The following is an 18138-nucleotide window of genomic DNA, read 5'->3' as shown; positions in this document are numbered from 1 at the left end:
CCAGTAGTGTCAGGGACGGGTTCCCTGGGAAGGTGTTCTTTGAGCTGGGATGTGCAGAATGCGTCTTTCTTAACTATGAGAGAGAAGACAGAATGTATAAAGACCCTGGAGAAGGTAAAACACGGTGCTTCTGAATAACTAAAACAGAAGTTGGTCAATTTAAGAGGTACCTAGGAGTTTAAAAATCTATGTGTCTTTGTGGTAAGACTGTATTTGGAAGGAGACAGAAGTAGCAAGCATGATATCAAGATTTCTGCAACTAAATATGTATATGTGGCATCACTACAGATGACTATGGCCATGAAATCAGAAGATGATTGTGTCTTGGCAGGAAAGTGATGACAAACCTAGACAGTGTATTGAAAAGCAGACTTTACTCTGCCGACAAAGGTCCACATAGTCAAGGTTAGGGTTTTCCCAGTGGTCACGTATGGCTGTGAAAGCTGGACCATAAAGAAGGCAGAGCACCAAAGAATTGTTGCCTTGGAACTGTGGTGTTGGAGAAGTCTCCTGAAAGTCCCTTGGACAACAAGGAGATCAAAGAAGTCAATCTTAAGGGAAATGAACCCTGAATATGTTGGAAGGACTGATGTTAAAGCTGAAGCTTCAGTATTTTGGTCATCTGATGCAAACTGCTGACTCATTGGAAAAGTCCCCAATGCCAGGAAAATTTTAGGGCAGAAGGAGAAGAGGGCAGCAGAGGATGAGATGGCTAGATGGCATCACCAATGCAATGGACATGAACTTGGGCAAACTTCAGGAGATGATGAAGGACAGGCAGGCCTGGTGTGCTGCAGTCTATGGTGTCACAGAGTTGGACACGACTGGGAGACTAAATAACAAAAAATATGGCATTTATTAGACAGAAAACAGAGGACAGAGGTGAGACTAGAGGTAGGTATTTGTTCTAATTTCATGGTGTCCTAGAATTTTCCACTAAAGCTGCTGACCAAGACCACAACAAAATTTAAAATGTCTGTGTATCAAAGGATACAATCAACAGAGTGAAAAGGTAGCCCACAGGAAGGGAGAAAATATTTGCAAAACAATATCTGAGAAAGGGTCTACTCTTATAACTCTACAACAACAAAGCAATGGGCTTAAATAAACATTTCTTCAAGTAAGATATAAATATAGCCAATAAGCACAGGAAACAATGCTCAATATAGCCAATCATTAGAGAAATGGAAATCAAAATCACAATGAGGTATCTTCTGACATCCACTGTGATTACTACTATAAAATTTAAAAAAACAAACAAACAGAAAATCACAAGTGTTGCCAAGGATATAGAGAAACTGGAACCGTTGTGCACTATTAGTAGAAGTATAAAATGGCACGGCTGCTATGGAAAACACTACAGAAGTTCCTCAAAGAATTAAAAAGATAACTACTATGTCATCTAGCAATATCACCTCTGGATGTAAATCCAAAATAATTGAAAGCAGGGTGATAAAGAGATATTTGTATACTCATGCTCATAGCTGGATTATTCACAATGGCCAAAAGGTTAAAGGGACACAAATGTCCACCAACGGATGAATGGATAAATGAAACACAGTATAAATATACAATAAAATAATATCCAGCCCTAAAAAGGAAAGGCATTTTGACATATGCAACAATATGCATAAACCTCGAGCCTTATGCTAACTGAAATAAACCAATCACAGTAAGACAAAAGCTATGATTCCACTTATATGCATCTAGATTAGTAAAACTCATCAAAAAAGAAACTCACACAGTGATTACCAGTGGCTTGGGGGAAGGCAAACTTGGAAGTTGTTTAATAGGTATAGAATTTCAGTTTTGCACGGTGAAAAAGTTATGGAGATTAGTGACTCAACCATATGATTATACTCTGCATGACCAAACTAAACACTTAAAATGGTTATAATAATATATTTTATGTGTATTTTGCAATTAAAAAATTTAAATATACTAAATAAATATGATTATTGATAGCTTCCTAGGTATATAATTGATCAACTGGTAGCCAGTTAACCAGATAGAGAGATTTTTGAGAAAAGCCATGAACTGAAAATAGAAATTTGGGAATCATACAAAAGCAATAATAATTTTATTACACTGTATTCTTCTCCTCCCTCTGTCCATCAAATCTTGAATTTTCAGTGACTTTATAAAATAAAGGCTTCTCATCCTATCCTACCCAAAACCTAAGTTTGACATGAGAATCTGGTTTCATTAACCAGGTGAAAACAATTTTAAGAGCAACAGCAGACATGGAGTTTCTGTAGCTGTGTTAAACTGCCACAACAAAGAAATCTCTACCTGCCTATACATCTAATTCCAGCAAAATTAAAAATGAGAAATGTAGACAGAGGCAAAAAAAAAAAAAAGACTACTCTTTTGAGTAGTCTTATTTAACAGTAGTCTTATTTTTCTACAAAAAAATTCACTGTTTAAACATCATATACATCCCTCTAAAATAATATTATTCTTCCTACCTTGTTTCCGTACATCCTCAACAGCAGCAACCAGTTCTTCTTTGAGATCTTGACTTTCCTTAGCAATCTGTTCACCTTTTTCCAGAAAGTTCTGAGTGGCTTGCTCTACAGATGCAGCCAGTACATGGGCTTTCTTTGACCTTCCTTTCTTTTTACCGGATGGGCCTTTGTTGCTTGTGTTGACAAGTGTTGTCACCTTAAATACAAAAGAACAATTGTAAAATTTCTCTGCATAACTGTCCAGACATAGTGTATTATTATCTCATAATTTTTAAATTTCCTTTATATATTAAATCATGACTACCTATCACATAGCCTCATCTTAAGGAAAATGTGGAATTATATGGATTAGCATATAAATTAATACCTATTTATTTCCTGCAGGGGAAAAAACAAAAGGATGTGAATAAAGGAAGAAGAGCAGACTTGTAAGCAGCTCAAAATTTTCAATCCCCTGGAGGTTGTGCTTTCAGAGATGGACAAATATAGAGCTGGTTAGAGTACCTAGCTTCAGGGAGGAAAGAAAAGAGAATAAATGGTGGAACTGCCTTTGAGCTTTCAGTCAGGAAAACCAGTACCCAAGTGAGCTCAAAAGTGAGGACAGAGATGAAATAGTAGTTAATAAATGGTGGGCTATCAAAATGCCTGATTTACGTGTCACTCTCCAAAGGCTTTAAATGAAGATTGTTGCTATTTCCGATTTCTTCTTAAAAAACAATGTGATAAATTTGATCCGAAGAGCCTGAATGACTCAGTTTCAACATTTGGTTAACCTGCGAAAATTTCCAGAATAGAACCTAGGTTTGCATTATCACTCCTTTTCTAGGTATCATAATTTGGATACATATTTCAATTGCCAAACTTCTTTTAGTGCTACATCTCGAGCAATTTAACCTGCTAACAAAGCTTTTAATATCTTTTAAACATGTTATTGCCTATCGACTTCTGAATATTTTCTGCCAGTGAGAAGTCTGGGAGTGAAGTAAATGCAACTATTTCATATTCTCTTCAGCTAGTCATCTACATACACCTCTGCATTATTTTTATCAGATTCATAGCAATGTGGGTGTTGTAGTTTTTTGCACTGAGGTGTCTATCCTGCTTAGCAAACTAAAGCTTTTATTGGAAGTTATCAAGAAAGCTAGTCCACAGAAAAGTTCTAAATGCTTTAGTCTCTGCTCTTTACTCCAAATTACAGAGCAAGCAAAGTGATTTGGCAAGTCACAATCAATGTCTAGTCAGTTTATCGGAAAAGATATAATACCAGAAGAAATAAAAAAGTATTACAAAATGAACTAAGATGATGAATGAAGTAGAACCATTACTTCACACATGGTTACTATGGAAATGGGAGCTATCATATTCAGCTTTCTTTTGATTGCTAACTAATTAGATACAGAGAATTAAAGAAGGACTCTGTAAGGACATTTAAGCACATAGACTAGCTAAAAAAAAAAGAAAGATAAAATCACTAAGAATAAGACTACCCAAAAATGGTTTGTTTGTTTGTTTTGTTTGTTCAGTCGCTCAGTCGTGTCTGACTCTGCGACCTCATGAATTGCAGCACGCCAGGCCTCCCTGTCCATCATCAACTCCCGGAGTTCACTCAGACTCACGTCCATTGAGTCAGTGATGCGATCCAGCCATCTCATCCTCTGTCGACCACTTCTCCTCCTGCCCCCAATCACTCCCAGCATCAGAGTCTTTTCCAATGAGTCAACCCTTCCCATGAGGTGGCCAAAGTACTGGAGTTTCAGCTTTAGCATCATTCCTTCCAAAGAAATCCCAGGGTTGATCTCCTTCAGAATGGACTGGTTGGATCTCCTTGCAGTCCAAGGGACTCTCAAGAGTCTTCTCCAACACCATAGTTCAAACGCATCAATTCTTCGGCGCTCAGCCTTCTTCACAGTCCAACTCTCACATCCATACATGACCACTAGAAAAACCATAGCCTTGACTAGACGGACCTTAGTCAGCAAAGTAATGTCTCTGCTTTTGAATATGCTATCTAGGTTGGTCATAACTTTTCTTCCAAGGAGTAAGCGTCTTTTAATTTCATGGCTGCAGTCACCATCTGCAGTGATTTTGGAACCCCAAAAAATAAAAGTCTGACAGTTTCCACTGTTTCCCCATCTATTTCCCATGAAGTGATCGGACCAGATGCCATGATCTTCGTTTTCTGAATGTTGACCTTTAAGTCAACTTTTTCACTCCCCACTTTCACTTTCATCAAGAGGCTTTTTAGTTCCTCTTCATTTTCTGCCATAAGGGTTGAGTCATCTGCATATCTGAGGTTGTTGATATTTCTCTCAGCAATCTTGATTCCAGCTTGTGTTTCTTCCAGTCCAGCGTTTCTCATGATGTACTCTGCATAAAAGTTAAATAAGCAGGGTGACAATATACAGCCTTGACGTACTCCTTTTCCTATTTGGTCCTATTTGGAAACAGCCTGTTGTTCCATGTCCAGTTCTAACTGTTGCTTCCTGGCCTGCATACAGATTTCTCAAGAGGCAGGTCAAGTGGTCTGGTATTTCCATCTCTTTCAGAATTTTCCACAGTTTATTGTGATCCACACAGTCAAAGGCTTTGGCATAGTCAATAAAGCAGAAATAGATGTTTTTCTGGAACTCTCTTGCTTTTTCCATGATCCAGCATATGTTGGCAATTTGATCTCTGGTTCTTCTGCCTTTTCTAAAACCAGCTTGAACATCAGGAATTTCACGGTTCACGTATTGCTGAAGCCTGGCTTGGAGAATTTTGAGCATTGCTTTATTAGATTGTGAGATGAATGCAATTGTGTGGTAGTTTGAGCATTTTTGGCACTGCCTTTCTTTGGGATTGGAATGAAAACTGGCCTTTTCCAGTCCTGTGGCCACTGCTGAGTTTTCCAAATTTGCTGGACTATTGAGTGCAGCACTTTCACAGCATTATCTTTCAGGATTTGAAATAGCTCAACTGGAATTCCATGACCTCCACTAGCTTTGTTCGTAGTGATGCTTTCTACGGCCCACTTGACTTCACATTCCAGGATGTCTGGCTCTAGATGAGTTATCACACCGTCGTGATTATCTGGGTCATGAAGATCTTTTTTGTACAGTTCTTCTGTGTATTCTTGCCACCTCTTCTTAATATCTTCTGCTTCTGTTAGGTCCATACCATTTCCTTGGCATTTCCTTCTCTAATGCATGAAAGTGTAAAGTGAAAGTGAAGTCGCTTAGTCATGTCCAATTCTTCGTGACCCCATGGACTACAGCCCACCAGGCTCCATCATCCATGGGATTTTCCAGGCAAGAGTAATGGAATGCGGTGCCAGTCTGCTGCTGGACAGGTTTAATATTTGCTCTGCTTATGGCTAACACTGAAACTCCAGTACTTTGGCCACCTTATGCAAAGAGTTGACTCATTGGAAAAGACTCTGATGCTGGGAGGGATTAGCGACAGGAGGAAAAGGGGACGACAGAGGATGAGATGGCTGGATGGCATCACTGACTCGATGGACGTAAGTTTGAGTGGTGATGGACAGGGAGGCCTGGTGTGCTGCAATTCACGGGGTCGCAAAGAGTCGGACACGACTGAGTGACTGAACTGAGTTGAATTTCCAATCGACACTATGTTAACTAAAGGATCCAGCTAACCAACGCTTCTGTAAATGGAAAATTAATCTAGTCTTTTTACTATAATCTTTGATTGACAACTCCACTTTTTTCAACATCTTCCTTCTTTAAAGTCAGTGGATTCCAATACAGGGTGCAAACACCCTACGGGAGGTAGTGGATAATCCACGGATCCAAGAAAAATGCCAAGACACTATACTGGCTTTTTTTCTAAAATAAGAAATTAAAAGTTAAGCCAGAGTAATGTTTCATACAACAACTTAAACTGGTGCCACCATCTCACTTCTACCCCAGATGGCCTTGAGCCACATATGACAAGTGGGGCGTCCTGAAAGAAAGATGAGGTCCACAAATACAAGGAATTGTAATGGTGACCTTACACTTCAATGTATACCTCGTTAAGAAGATTTAAGAATTATATTAACCAGTTCCTCACACACGTACAGAAACACCCTCACAAAGCAGACCAGAAACTTAAAAGGACCCCAGCAAAGAAACGAGATTAACGATAGTACTAAAAATGTGACCACCGTTTAACTATAAGTGAATGCAAGGATGACCATCCTCCTTCCCCTCCCATTTCAACTTTTTATTTTGTATTGAGCTACAGACAATTAACAAACAATGCTGTAATAGTTTCAGGTGACCAGTGAATGGACTAAGCCATATGTATACGTGTACCCATTCTCTCCAAACTCGCCTCCCATCCAGGCAGTCACATATTATTGAACAAAGTTCTCTGTGCTATACAATGGGTCCCTTTTGGTTATCTATTTTAAATACAGCCGAACGTATATGTTCATTCCAAACTTCCTAATTACCCTCCCTCTACTCTTAATATAACTTCTTTGTCAACACTTTGTGAGGCTGAAAAAAAACACCAGCTAATCAGAGCTGAGAATTTGAAATATATATGTACATCCATTACTTCTAACAATGAATCTCAGTCCAGTTTCCTTGAGATATTAGCTAATGATGGCCTAAAGCACCCAACTATGATTTGCAAAACTTTAAAAAGATTAAAGCATATAGAAGATGTAACCATTTAAATTATATATTATATATTTATTTTTAGTGGAAAGTGGCTTTGCTTATTATTTTCATTGTTGTTAGTGAAAATGACTGATGCTATCATATACACTTCTCTTCCCTCTGTTCATAAGCTAAGACTATGTTTCCCAGGATCCCTTGGAGTTTGTGGGGTCAGTTAACAATTCTAACCAACAGAAGGTGAGCCTCAAGTGATATGTGCTCTTCTCAACCTGGGCCAGCTTATACCTCCTCCATGATTTTTCCCCCAAGCTAGAAATTTGGAAGTAGATGTTGAAGATGATGAAGCCACAGGTTGAAAGGCACTGAAGCCCTTAAATTTTCCCTTGGAGGAAATCACCCCATGGATCAGAAAGACCTATTTGGATATTATGTCATGAAAAGAAAACTTCTATGATGTGAAGCCTCTGATGTTTTGAGGTTTATCTGTCACAGCAGCTAATATTAACTATATCACTATTGTTTATAGATAATATGTATGTGTATATAAATAAAAATGTATATATTGTAAACAATCACAGTAAGTCTAGTTAACCACTATCACCAAACATACATTTTTTTCTTGTGATGAGAACTTCTAATATTTACTCTCTTAGCAACTTCCAAGTCCACATTATAGTACTATTATCTATAGTAACCATGTTGTACAACCCTAGGACTTATATCTATGCATTCATTTTTGTTTGCTTGTTTAGGTTCCACATGTAAGTAAGATCATAAGATATTTGTCTTTCTCTGACTTATTTCACTTAGCATAATGCCCTCAAGGCCCATTCATGTTGTCACAAACAACAAAGCTTCTTTCTTTCTTATGGCTAAACAGTATTCCTATGTGTTTGTATATAACTTTATTTATTTATTCACCCATCCATGGACAGATTATTTCCATGACTTGGCTAGTGTAAACAATGCTGCCATGAACATCACATTCAGATATCTTTTCCAGTTACTGTTTTAATTTCCTTTAGATAAATACCCAGAAATGGAATTGCTGGATCATGTGATAGAATTCTTTTTAATTTTTGAAGAACCTCCATCTGTTTTCCATTGTGGCTCTACCAAATTACATTTCCAATAACAATGCACAATTCCCTTTTCTCTACAAAATGTGTATATTTTATAACTGTATATAATACATTAGGTTCAGAAATGTAAACTTATTTAGAAAAATAAAGAACACATTCACTAAATCTGTATGTATAAATACATATGCAGAAGCAAACAAACATTTTTTAAAACCATGTGTAGAACGGACTTTTGGACTCTGAGGGAGAGGGAGAGGGTGGGATGATTTGGGAGAATGACATTGAAACATGTATACTATCATGTAAGAAATGAATCGCCAGTCTGTGTTCGATACAGGATACAGGATGCTTGGGGCTGGTGCAAGGGGATGATCCAGAGAGATGATATGGAGTGGGAGGTGGGAGGGGGGTTCATGATTGGGAACTCATGTACACCCGTGGCAGATTCATGTCAATGTATGGCAAAACCAATACAGTATTGTAAAGTAAAATAAAGTAAAAATAAAAATTTAAAAATAAAAATAAATAAAATAAAACTGAAAAGAAAAAAAAAAAAACCATGGTACATTACTATCATAATATTTGGTAGATAAAGCTTTAGGTAATGGTTTTTCACTTTTTATCCAGCTTTGTAGGCACTTCTTCCAATGAACTGCTGTAAATGTTTCCATTTTCCATATGAAAATGTTTAGAAGAGCCAAGCCCTTTTCTTAGGCAATATTCAAAAGTCATTCTCCTCACACCAACTCAGTGACCTAGGCATAATCTGAGAGTCAGTTAACAGCATGTTTCTGATAACAAAAAAAAAAAATAGAGATTGAGATAACATTAAATTTACTTTTCAAGTCAGATTACACATTCTCTCTTCAGGTTATGATCCAATTACTGAATCTAAGGATTATTAAACATGGAAATTTGAGAAGCCAGCTAATGCCTTTAGTTAATTGGGACATTCACACAGATATTGTTAAATAAGCCCATAGATATAGGTACATTAAATTATTACTTATACAACCCAACGTGTTTAAAAAGACTCTTTAAAAATCTTTCTTGTGGATTTTATAACCTTTTACTCATTTTTGATTTGAGGAGGAGACAGGTTATCTGCTATCTGAGAGTGCAAGTTGCTCAGTCGTGTCCAACTCGTAGCGACCCCATGGACGGCAGCCCACCAGGCTCCTGCATCCCTGGGATCTTCCAGGCAAGAATACTGGAGTGGGTTGCCATTTCCTCCTCCAACACACGAAAGTGAAAAGTGAAAGTGAAGTCTCTCAGTTGTGTCCGACTCGTAGCGACCCCATGGACTGCAACCTACCAGGCTCCTCCATCCATGGGATTTTCCAGGCAAGAGTACTGGAGTGGGGTGCCATTGCCTTCTCCGGTTATCTTTATCTAAATATGCTTTTAACATTTAAAGAAATAAACTTGGACTTCGCTGGTGGCCCAGTGGTTAAAAGTCCACCTGCCAAAGCAGGTGAGATGGATTTGATTCTTGGTTCAGAACTTGGTTCAGGTATGAGCCTGCATACCTAGAGTGGGTGCTCTGCAACAAGAGAAGCCACTGGAATGAGAAGACCGCTCATTGCAAGGAAGAATAGCCTTAGCTCACCACAACTAGAGAAAGCTCAGGTGCAGCCACAAAGACCCAGCACAGTCAAAAATAAATAAGTAAATTTTAAAAAATAAAGAAATAAACTGTATTTGGCAGTGAATATATGAAAACATAGTTGTGACATACATACAGTTATAGGATAAATATTTTCCCTCCCCCTTTTCAATCTGAGAGAGCTTTAAGGAACTACTGTTAAATGCTTGATGATACCCCTCATGTCAGGATACTTCCCTCAATACTACTTACCTTAATACACCTCACCAACAACCAGCCAGATTTTCCACCTTCTCAAAATCCTTACCAAGCTTGCACCAACCATGCATCTTCTATTTCAGTCCACCCACAGGCATCTTAAACTATCCATCTTCTCTGGACCCAAACAGTAAGTAAAATACAAGGTATAACTAAGCACATGACAATCCTGCTCAGATCAGCCTTGCGGTCAGAAATAGCCTATTACAACTCCCCTTGTCAGTGAGGGGCTTTCCTGGTGGCTCAGCTGATAAAGAATCTGCCTGCAATGTGGGAGACCTGGGTTCAATCCCTGGGTTGGGAAGATCCTCCAGAGAAGAGAATGGCTACCCACTCCAGTATTTTGGCCTAGAGAACTCCACGGACCGTGTAGTTCACGGGGTTGCAAAGAGTCGGACACAACTGAGCAACTTTCACTTTGTCAGTGAGGTCTGCATTACTCGTGTTTTCAAAAGTTATCAATCAACTCAATTACGGGGTACAACAAAACATGTTAATCAGTTTTTGAGCTATCACAAAAAGTTATTTAGAAACAGATCAACACATTCAGCAAACACTGGTGATGCCAAAAGTGACAGCAGAGCTCTTGGAAACAATACTTCTAGTAGCAAATCTAAAAGCATCAGTGAAATCATAGTTATAATGCAGGTAATTCATTACTTTATCACCATGCTCTATCTATTCTTATATCATTTGTTAATATTTGTGCCTAGTAAGTACACTATGTAGAAGCAACTTTCAAAAGTAACAGATTTTAAAACAAAGACACCTTGCAGTAACCTAAAAAAAAAACAAAAAACAAAAAACCTTGCAGTAACCTTAAAAAAAAAAAAAAGAAATTCAAATTCTAACCTGGACCAGTAGATTTTAGCCTAAATCCTGCTGATCTTAAGTTAATAATAAAACAGAGAATCAAATGGTCAGGCTATTCAGAAGCATAATGTCTTTATGCTTACCTAGTATCTTAAATGTATTTAAAGAAAATTTTCCAGTGGGAAAGTAGTAATATAAACTTCATCACAGGAAATAAAAATGATGTGTTCATTTTCTGAAATACTTTGCAGTAACCATTAAATATATCTTTTCTCTTTTTCTCCCCTCAATTCCTCTCTCCCCCTCTTCTTACCCCTTCTCTCGTGTATGTATGTGAACACAAGCACACTCACCACATATACAGAAGAGAAAATGCAGGCTAGAAGTATGCCATTTTGACTTTTACATTTTTTTAGTGACATATATTTTACCTTTTTTATGCTTAAGATTTAGTTAATCGCTCAAGTCATATCCAACTCTTTGCGACCCCAAGGACTGTAGCTCACCAGGCTCCTCTGTCGAGGGGATTTTTCAGGCAAGAATACTGGAGTGGGTTGCCATTCCCTTCTCCAAGGGATCTTCCAGAACAAGGGACTGAAGCTGGTTGTGTCTCCTGCATTTCCTGCATTACAGGTGGATACGTCATCATCTGAGCCACCCATTTACTGAGCTGTAAGCAATGTATAAAGAAAACCATATCATATGTCATTCATCCATGCATACATATATTCAGTAAGTATTTATTCAATATGGATGATATACCAGGGAATATTTGGATGGTAGAAATACTGTAGTGAACAAGGCCAGGTCCCTGGCTCTTGGAAAATATAATCAAATGGAGGAAACAGACAATAAACAAATAAACAAGTTAAAACAGACTTCCAACTTAATATGGAGATGTTACTGTTCCTAACTCACCAACAAGACATCAAAGGCATAAATGCACAAGGAAAAGGTACAGAGATAAGATGACAGAAGATGACTATGTATATCAGTAGATCGCTGAAACCAACAAAAATTTGGAAGCTGGGAAAGAGAAGGACATGAGGGTAACTAACTCAGTAGACCAAAGAAGGGTGGCACATATGCCCTTAGCAATGGGAACATGATAGTTGATGCTGCAGAACTCCCAAGGAGTTCAGGACTCCAAGATCAGGTACCTCTGGAGGGAGGGGTGCTGCGAGGGCCTGAATAAAGTACATGTGACATAATATTTTTTAAATGTGTCAGATTCCAGATTCTGATAACTATCATGTTTTAAATGTAAATTTCAAGTCACTCTTTGAAAGTATTGATAAAGAGGCTTTAGATTCTTGGTAAACACAAAAATATAATGACTAGAATTAAAACTAAAATGAAAAATAGAGAAGCCGTAATATTAGCACTTCTTGGAACAGAAGTGATATTACTGCTGCTGCTGCTAGATTTCACAGCCCTTTATCTATGTTGGATACATAAATATTAGATAATTGCTTTATGTACAGGTGCTATTGCTGCTGCTGCTAAGTCACTTCAGTCGTGTCCAACTCTGTGTGACCCCAGAGACGGCAGCCCACCAGGCTCCCCGTCCCTGGGATTCTCCAGGTAAGACCACTGGAGTGGGTTGCCATTTCCTCCTCCAATGCATGAAAGTAAAAAGTGAAAAGTCAAAGTGAATCTCTCAGTCGTGTCCAACTCTTAGCAACCCCATGGACTGCAGCCCACCAGGCTCCTCCGTCCATGGGATTTTCCAGGCAAGAGTACTGGAGTGGAATGCCATTGCCTTCTCCAGTGGCATTACTAGTCTCACATGAAGGGAAGGATACTTGCAAGCCACAGAGGATTCACTTAACACAAAAACAATAAATTCTGAAACAAGATTTCTTCACTTGCCTATTTAAAAATAGTCTTTCTCCAAAATCAAGAAGCAAAATAATACCACCCAAACCTCTTCCTTTCTATTGTTGATTAGTCTTTACACTAGAATCAAAATTAATCATGACTAATAATGCGACCTCATTTTTTCCTTTACAGAACCCCAACCACCAAGTGTTCCTAGATATGTCCAGGTTAATACACACACAGCACAAGTTTGTGAGAATGAGGAAATGAAAGTATTATCGCTATTACTCTGATAACAACATGAAGCACTGAGAAAGCCACTTGCCAGAGCTCATAAAGCCCACGGAAGGAGAAGAATTCTGGTTTTAATTTGTCTAATACTGGCAGTTTATTCCCCTAAGACAATGTTCAACACATATTTGCCTCATTTTACATAGAGTACAAGTTTCTCAAACCAAAAGCAACTAACTGTATTTTATAGCTAGACAATGTATGTGGCTACACAATTTAGTGTGCATGACATACCCCTTTTTAAAATGTTCCCTTTTTTCCAAAGATATAATTATATCCAACTGACATTTTCTGAGTTTGATATGTAAGTGTACTTTATTATTCTCCCATTAAGCTACAAACCGCTGATAAAATGCCAATGGCTTGAATAAAGAGCACAGTGACATTTTACTGTAGGGTCATTGCGCTATGGACAGAATGCCAGCCCTCCACTTGAATGTACTGCATATTGTCTAGCTGCGCTTCTTAAGCATCACTTCGCAAAGGCTTCAAGGTTCTTGGGAATTGTTGATGAAATAAAGGGGAAAACAAGCAGGTTATAATTATCTTGTCAAGATTCTTCTTGTGAACATTTATTTGGACAACTCACAAAAAAGCAAGTGTCTCATTTTCTAATTCAGAATATCATTTCTCTTAAAAAAAAACTGTATTAGCATCTTTGAAATTGCAGAGTGGGGTCTAGAGGATCAGTCCTGAAGCAACACTGCAGATTGAAATGTCAGTAAAAGTGCAATGGAGAGAAGGCAGGCTTTGGAGCTACCTTGTTTCATTTGGCCAAGAAATTACTCAATATGAGACTCAGTTTTCTATTGTGAAAAATGAAGGTAATCATATATACCTCAAAGGTATGTTCTGGGCTTCCCAGGTGGCGAAAGCAGTAAAGGACCTGCCTGCCAATGAGAGAGACATAAGAGATGTGGGTTCAATCCTTGGGTTGGGAAGATCCCCCGGAGGAGAGCACAGCAACCCACTCTACTATCCCTCCCCATGTACAAAGGAGCTTGGAGGGCTACAGGCCACAGGGTCGCAAAGAGTCAGAGACGACTGAAGCAACTTAGCATGGACACAAGGTATGTTCTGATGTTTAAATACGACAGCTTATTTAGAATAGTTAGCTCTGTAACAGACGTGCATGTGTGTGTGCTAAGCCACTTTCCAGCAAGCTCCGGGAAACGGTGAAGGACAGGGAAACCTGACATGCTGCAGTCCATGGGGTTGCAAAAAGTCGGACAAGACTGAGCAACTGAACAACAAATCCTTTGTATCCTAAATAAATAAGTGGGAGATTATTAATTTAACAAAGAAGTTTCTGATGCCAAAATTTAGAGGGATTAACAAAGGAGTCTCAGAAATTTCCTTTTCAGGGATCTTCTAGAGTAATTTGGGTATCTTACTAGAAGCCTTCTGGGGTTCATTTGGGGCCCTGCTGATGCTGGGAACCATTCCAGTTTCTTGCATGCATGCACTGTGCTCAGTCATGTCTGACTTTTCTGCGACCCCGTGGACTATAACCCACCAAACTCCTCTGTCCATGGAATTTCTTTTCCTATGTATTTTATGAAGTTCCTCATAATTTTCTTTAGTTATGTACTTCATTTTTTTCATTATGTTTTTATAACCTTCTAAACTGACAATGCCTATATAGCACCATTAAATGAGCTTCATTGCAAAATCTAAATTTGCATTTTCTTTACTTTTTTCATATAGACTATGGAGAATAGTTCAATAACGTTTAAAATCGAATATTTACATTGTAGAAAATTATACTTTTAGCAATGTGCTAGTGATTCTGAAGAGCAGGAGCTTTGCTCAGCCAGGAAGTCTTAGGCAGGTGTTTAATTAGACTAATTAACCTAGTCACTTCCGGTTTTCCATTTGCTCTTTGTAAATGCAGATAAGCAACACAACTGATTGCCTCATTAGACTATTTAAAACCCACTCACTTTTTATAGCCCGGGAAATTTTTGAACTCAAAATTACAAACTCAAAACATAACAAGCGTTCTCTATTTTTCTTGTTCTAACCACCACTTTTCTAATTTGATTTTTTCATATAACTTTAACAATATTAGCATAGGGAATAGAGTAATAAAACGTACTCCATATATAAAGGACATAAAAGCGACATGGTTTACTGCTCTCACAGCTTTTCTCAGCACAGATAAAATATGTCTTCTCTCGCCTGACTCACTCTTAAGAAAAATCAATATATTTTGTTGGTCTAGGGATCAAATCTGAAAGACTGGTCTCATTAACACTATAACCACTTAAATCAACTGGCAATAAATCTCTTGTAGTTAGCAAAATTCAGATGGAGAAGAACAAAATATAATCTTCCTTTTCTTATGTTTCTTATTCCCCTGCCTATAGACATTAAAGATACCTTCAAAATTCAATTTTAAATCACCAGCCTACACAACAAATTCAAGACCCTTTTAGGTCCTGTTTATATACTCTTGAGTAGTGTGCATACTAATTAGGGTGTACATATACATATATATATATAGAGAGAGAGATAGATATATAAATAGATATAGATACAGATATAGATATTTTTTCCCAACTGCAAACTGCTGGCAATTTTATATGGTCTATGCATCTAAGCTAAAATAAGCACAATCTCACCCCTGTACTTGGAGCCATGCAGGCCACAGGTCAGCTGGCACATGGACAAATGTGCAAGTAGCCAACTCACATGTACTTCTTTGCAATATCAATAGCATCGCATCACTTAATGTGTTTTATCTACTTACTCCTGGGCTACAGAGCATCTTCTAGGAGAAAGAAAGACCATACAAGATACATGGCAAGTCTAGAGGTCACGGAGATTTTGCAGGAAAGAACTCTCATAAGCTATTAAGGGAAGAAGGTGTTTCATAATACATAACAAGACAATTCCATAATAAGGTAATCATATTCCAGAGCACTGATTACTAAAAAAAAAAAAGGATAAAGAAGGATGAAAATAAGAGATGATAGGAGGCAGTCTTACAGTAGTTAGATGATCAGCTTTTCTTAGAAACCTGGATAAGTATAGTTATGAGATTCAAGGAGATGCTGACAGACCCTACCCAAACCAAGATATGCAATCTATTTATTACTAACCTTAGGATACAAGAAAAATTTAAACCAATATTCAGCAACTGGCCCTTCTCCCTGGATGGAAAGGAAAGTACATTTTTGGAGCGCTTGCTCTGTAAAAGCTTTTTTGCTGAGTACTTATGACGCTTTCTCTCAATGAATCTGCACAACAATACTGAATAACGATATGAATCTTATGACAGAAAGCAATAACACCAGATGGAATCTTGTGTAAAGTCATGCAGAAGTCAGTAGCAATAGTCCATGTTTGCAGCCAGACCTGGGTACTCATCCTCTTTGCCTGTGTGCATGCTCAGTTGCTTCACTCATGTCCGACTCTTTGCGACCCAGTGGATTGTAGCCTACCAGGCTCCTCTCTCCATGGAATTCTCCAGGCAGGAATACTGGAGTGGGTTGCTATTCCCCCTCCATGGATCCTCCTGACCCAGGGATGGAACCCTTTTATGGGTATCTTTTATGTCTCCTGAATTGGCAGGAGGACTCTTTACCACTAGCTCCACCTAGGAAGCCCCTCATTGCCTGATCATCCTTTATTTTGTTTGCGTAGCAAGACAGATTTTGGACAATATAGTCAGAGACATTTTGTTTTATAATATAAAACAAACATTTTATATATTTTATCTGGACTTCAGATAAAATTGATATAAAGTCAGCATTATAGCATACTACATTTGAAAGACAGGTATCATCATGGAATTAGAATCACAACTTCTAATTACAATGAAAGTGTATGCAGCTCACTTTCTGGGCTAAAATTCTGAAAAATGTACCCAATGAGAACATTAGACCAAACCATTTCTATGGTCTCTTCTAGCTGTGATGTGCTATTAAACTGTGTGATTCAGCAGGAGACAGCCAGGCAGTCAGGGCAGCACAATGACCAGGGGTGGGTACCCCAGAGTGTGCGTGTTGCACAGACAAGCTACTCACTCCTGACTGACTCATGATTTCCTAAAAAGATGCTAGCACTGACTATGAATATCTCCAGGAAATAGCACTAAGTCTACTTCTTTCCTTTAATATCTGAGAAAAGCAGAGGGTCCCTGTGTTCCCAGGAAGGCTTTGAGAGGAGCCACCAGCTTAAGTAGGAAAACAAAGGGCACTTCTCCTGGGATTCAGAGAGCACCAGGTGTTAAGGTCCCTAGGCTCCCCTTCCTGTGCATTTTGCCCTTAAGAGGCATCATTCATCACAGTATGAGCAGGAACATGCGACAGAGAAGCTGACCGAGTTAACTGAGAAGAGAATGAGTGAGAGAACCAGAGAAGTCCAGAATAGAATGATGAGATCAGAACGTCAGAGAACACTGGGTGCTATAACGCTCCACACTGGGCTGGCGACACAAGTTTCACAAACACCAAGTGGGGAGTCTAGGGCTGTCAAGGTGGGGCAGGGATTCCTGGATGCTTCTGCATCTGCTACTCTAAGCTAGGCAGTAGGTGCTGATGTTATGTTGAATCCAAACAATCTGTCCATTCGGGGTGAGATCTAGGCAGAAGCTAAGGAATCTGGAGACAGGATTCAGGCTTTTTAAACTCAGTCATGCGATAACAAAGCCAGGAGCTCAGCAGAGATTCAGTCCCCAAGCTCCTGGGCTTTACTACGGAGAAGGACCTCAGCAGCAATAGAAAAGAGGCAAGGAAAATGAATCAAAAGATCAATCCTAAAAACTGAACTAATATATAGTCATACTTTAGAGATGCTGCAGCTTCAGTTCCAAAACACTGCAATAAATTATCACCAACAATACAAGACACACAAAATTCTTGGCTTCCCAGTGCATATAAAAGTTACATCTATACTATACGACAACCTAGTAAGTGTGTAACAGTACTATGTACATCTATGTTAAGCTGCTTCAGCCATGTATGACTATTTGCCACCCCATGGACTGTAGCCTGCCAGACTCCTCTGTCCATGGGATTTTCCAGGAAAGAATACTGGGGTGGGTTGTTATGCCTTCCTTCAAGGGATCTTCCTGACCCAGATATCGAACCCACGATGTCTCCTGCAACTGGCCAGCGAGTTCTTTACCACTTGTGCCACCTGGGAGGCAAAAAAAAAAACTTACATACTTTAATTTAAAAATAAAA

At 38.6% G+C, this 18138-nt stretch overlaps 1 protein-coding gene across 4 annotated transcripts in view; it reads right to left on the bottom strand.

The window, feature by feature from the left end:
- Positions 1 to 18138, bottom strand: part of CTNNA2 (catenin alpha 2) — a 1404594-nt gene that overhangs the window by 1105151 nt on the left and 281305 nt on the right. For all 4 annotated transcript variants that reach the window (XM_012169003.5, XM_042246023.2, XM_042246024.2 and 1 more), the window contains exon 3: positions 2469 to 2664. In XM_012169003.5, the coding sequence (XP_012024393.2) occupies positions 2469 to 2664 (196 nt within the window). The remainder of the gene's footprint in view (positions 1 to 2468; positions 2665 to 18138) is intronic.

The sequence above is a fragment of the Ovis aries genome, chromosome 3 (assembly GCF_016772045.2).
Source record: "Ovis aries strain OAR_USU_Benz2616 breed Rambouillet chromosome 3, ARS-UI_Ramb_v3.0, whole genome shotgun sequence".
Classification (NCBI taxonomy): Eukaryota; Metazoa; Chordata; class Mammalia; order Artiodactyla; family Bovidae; genus Ovis; species Ovis aries.
This window is presented reverse-complemented; position numbering and strand designations above follow the sequence as displayed.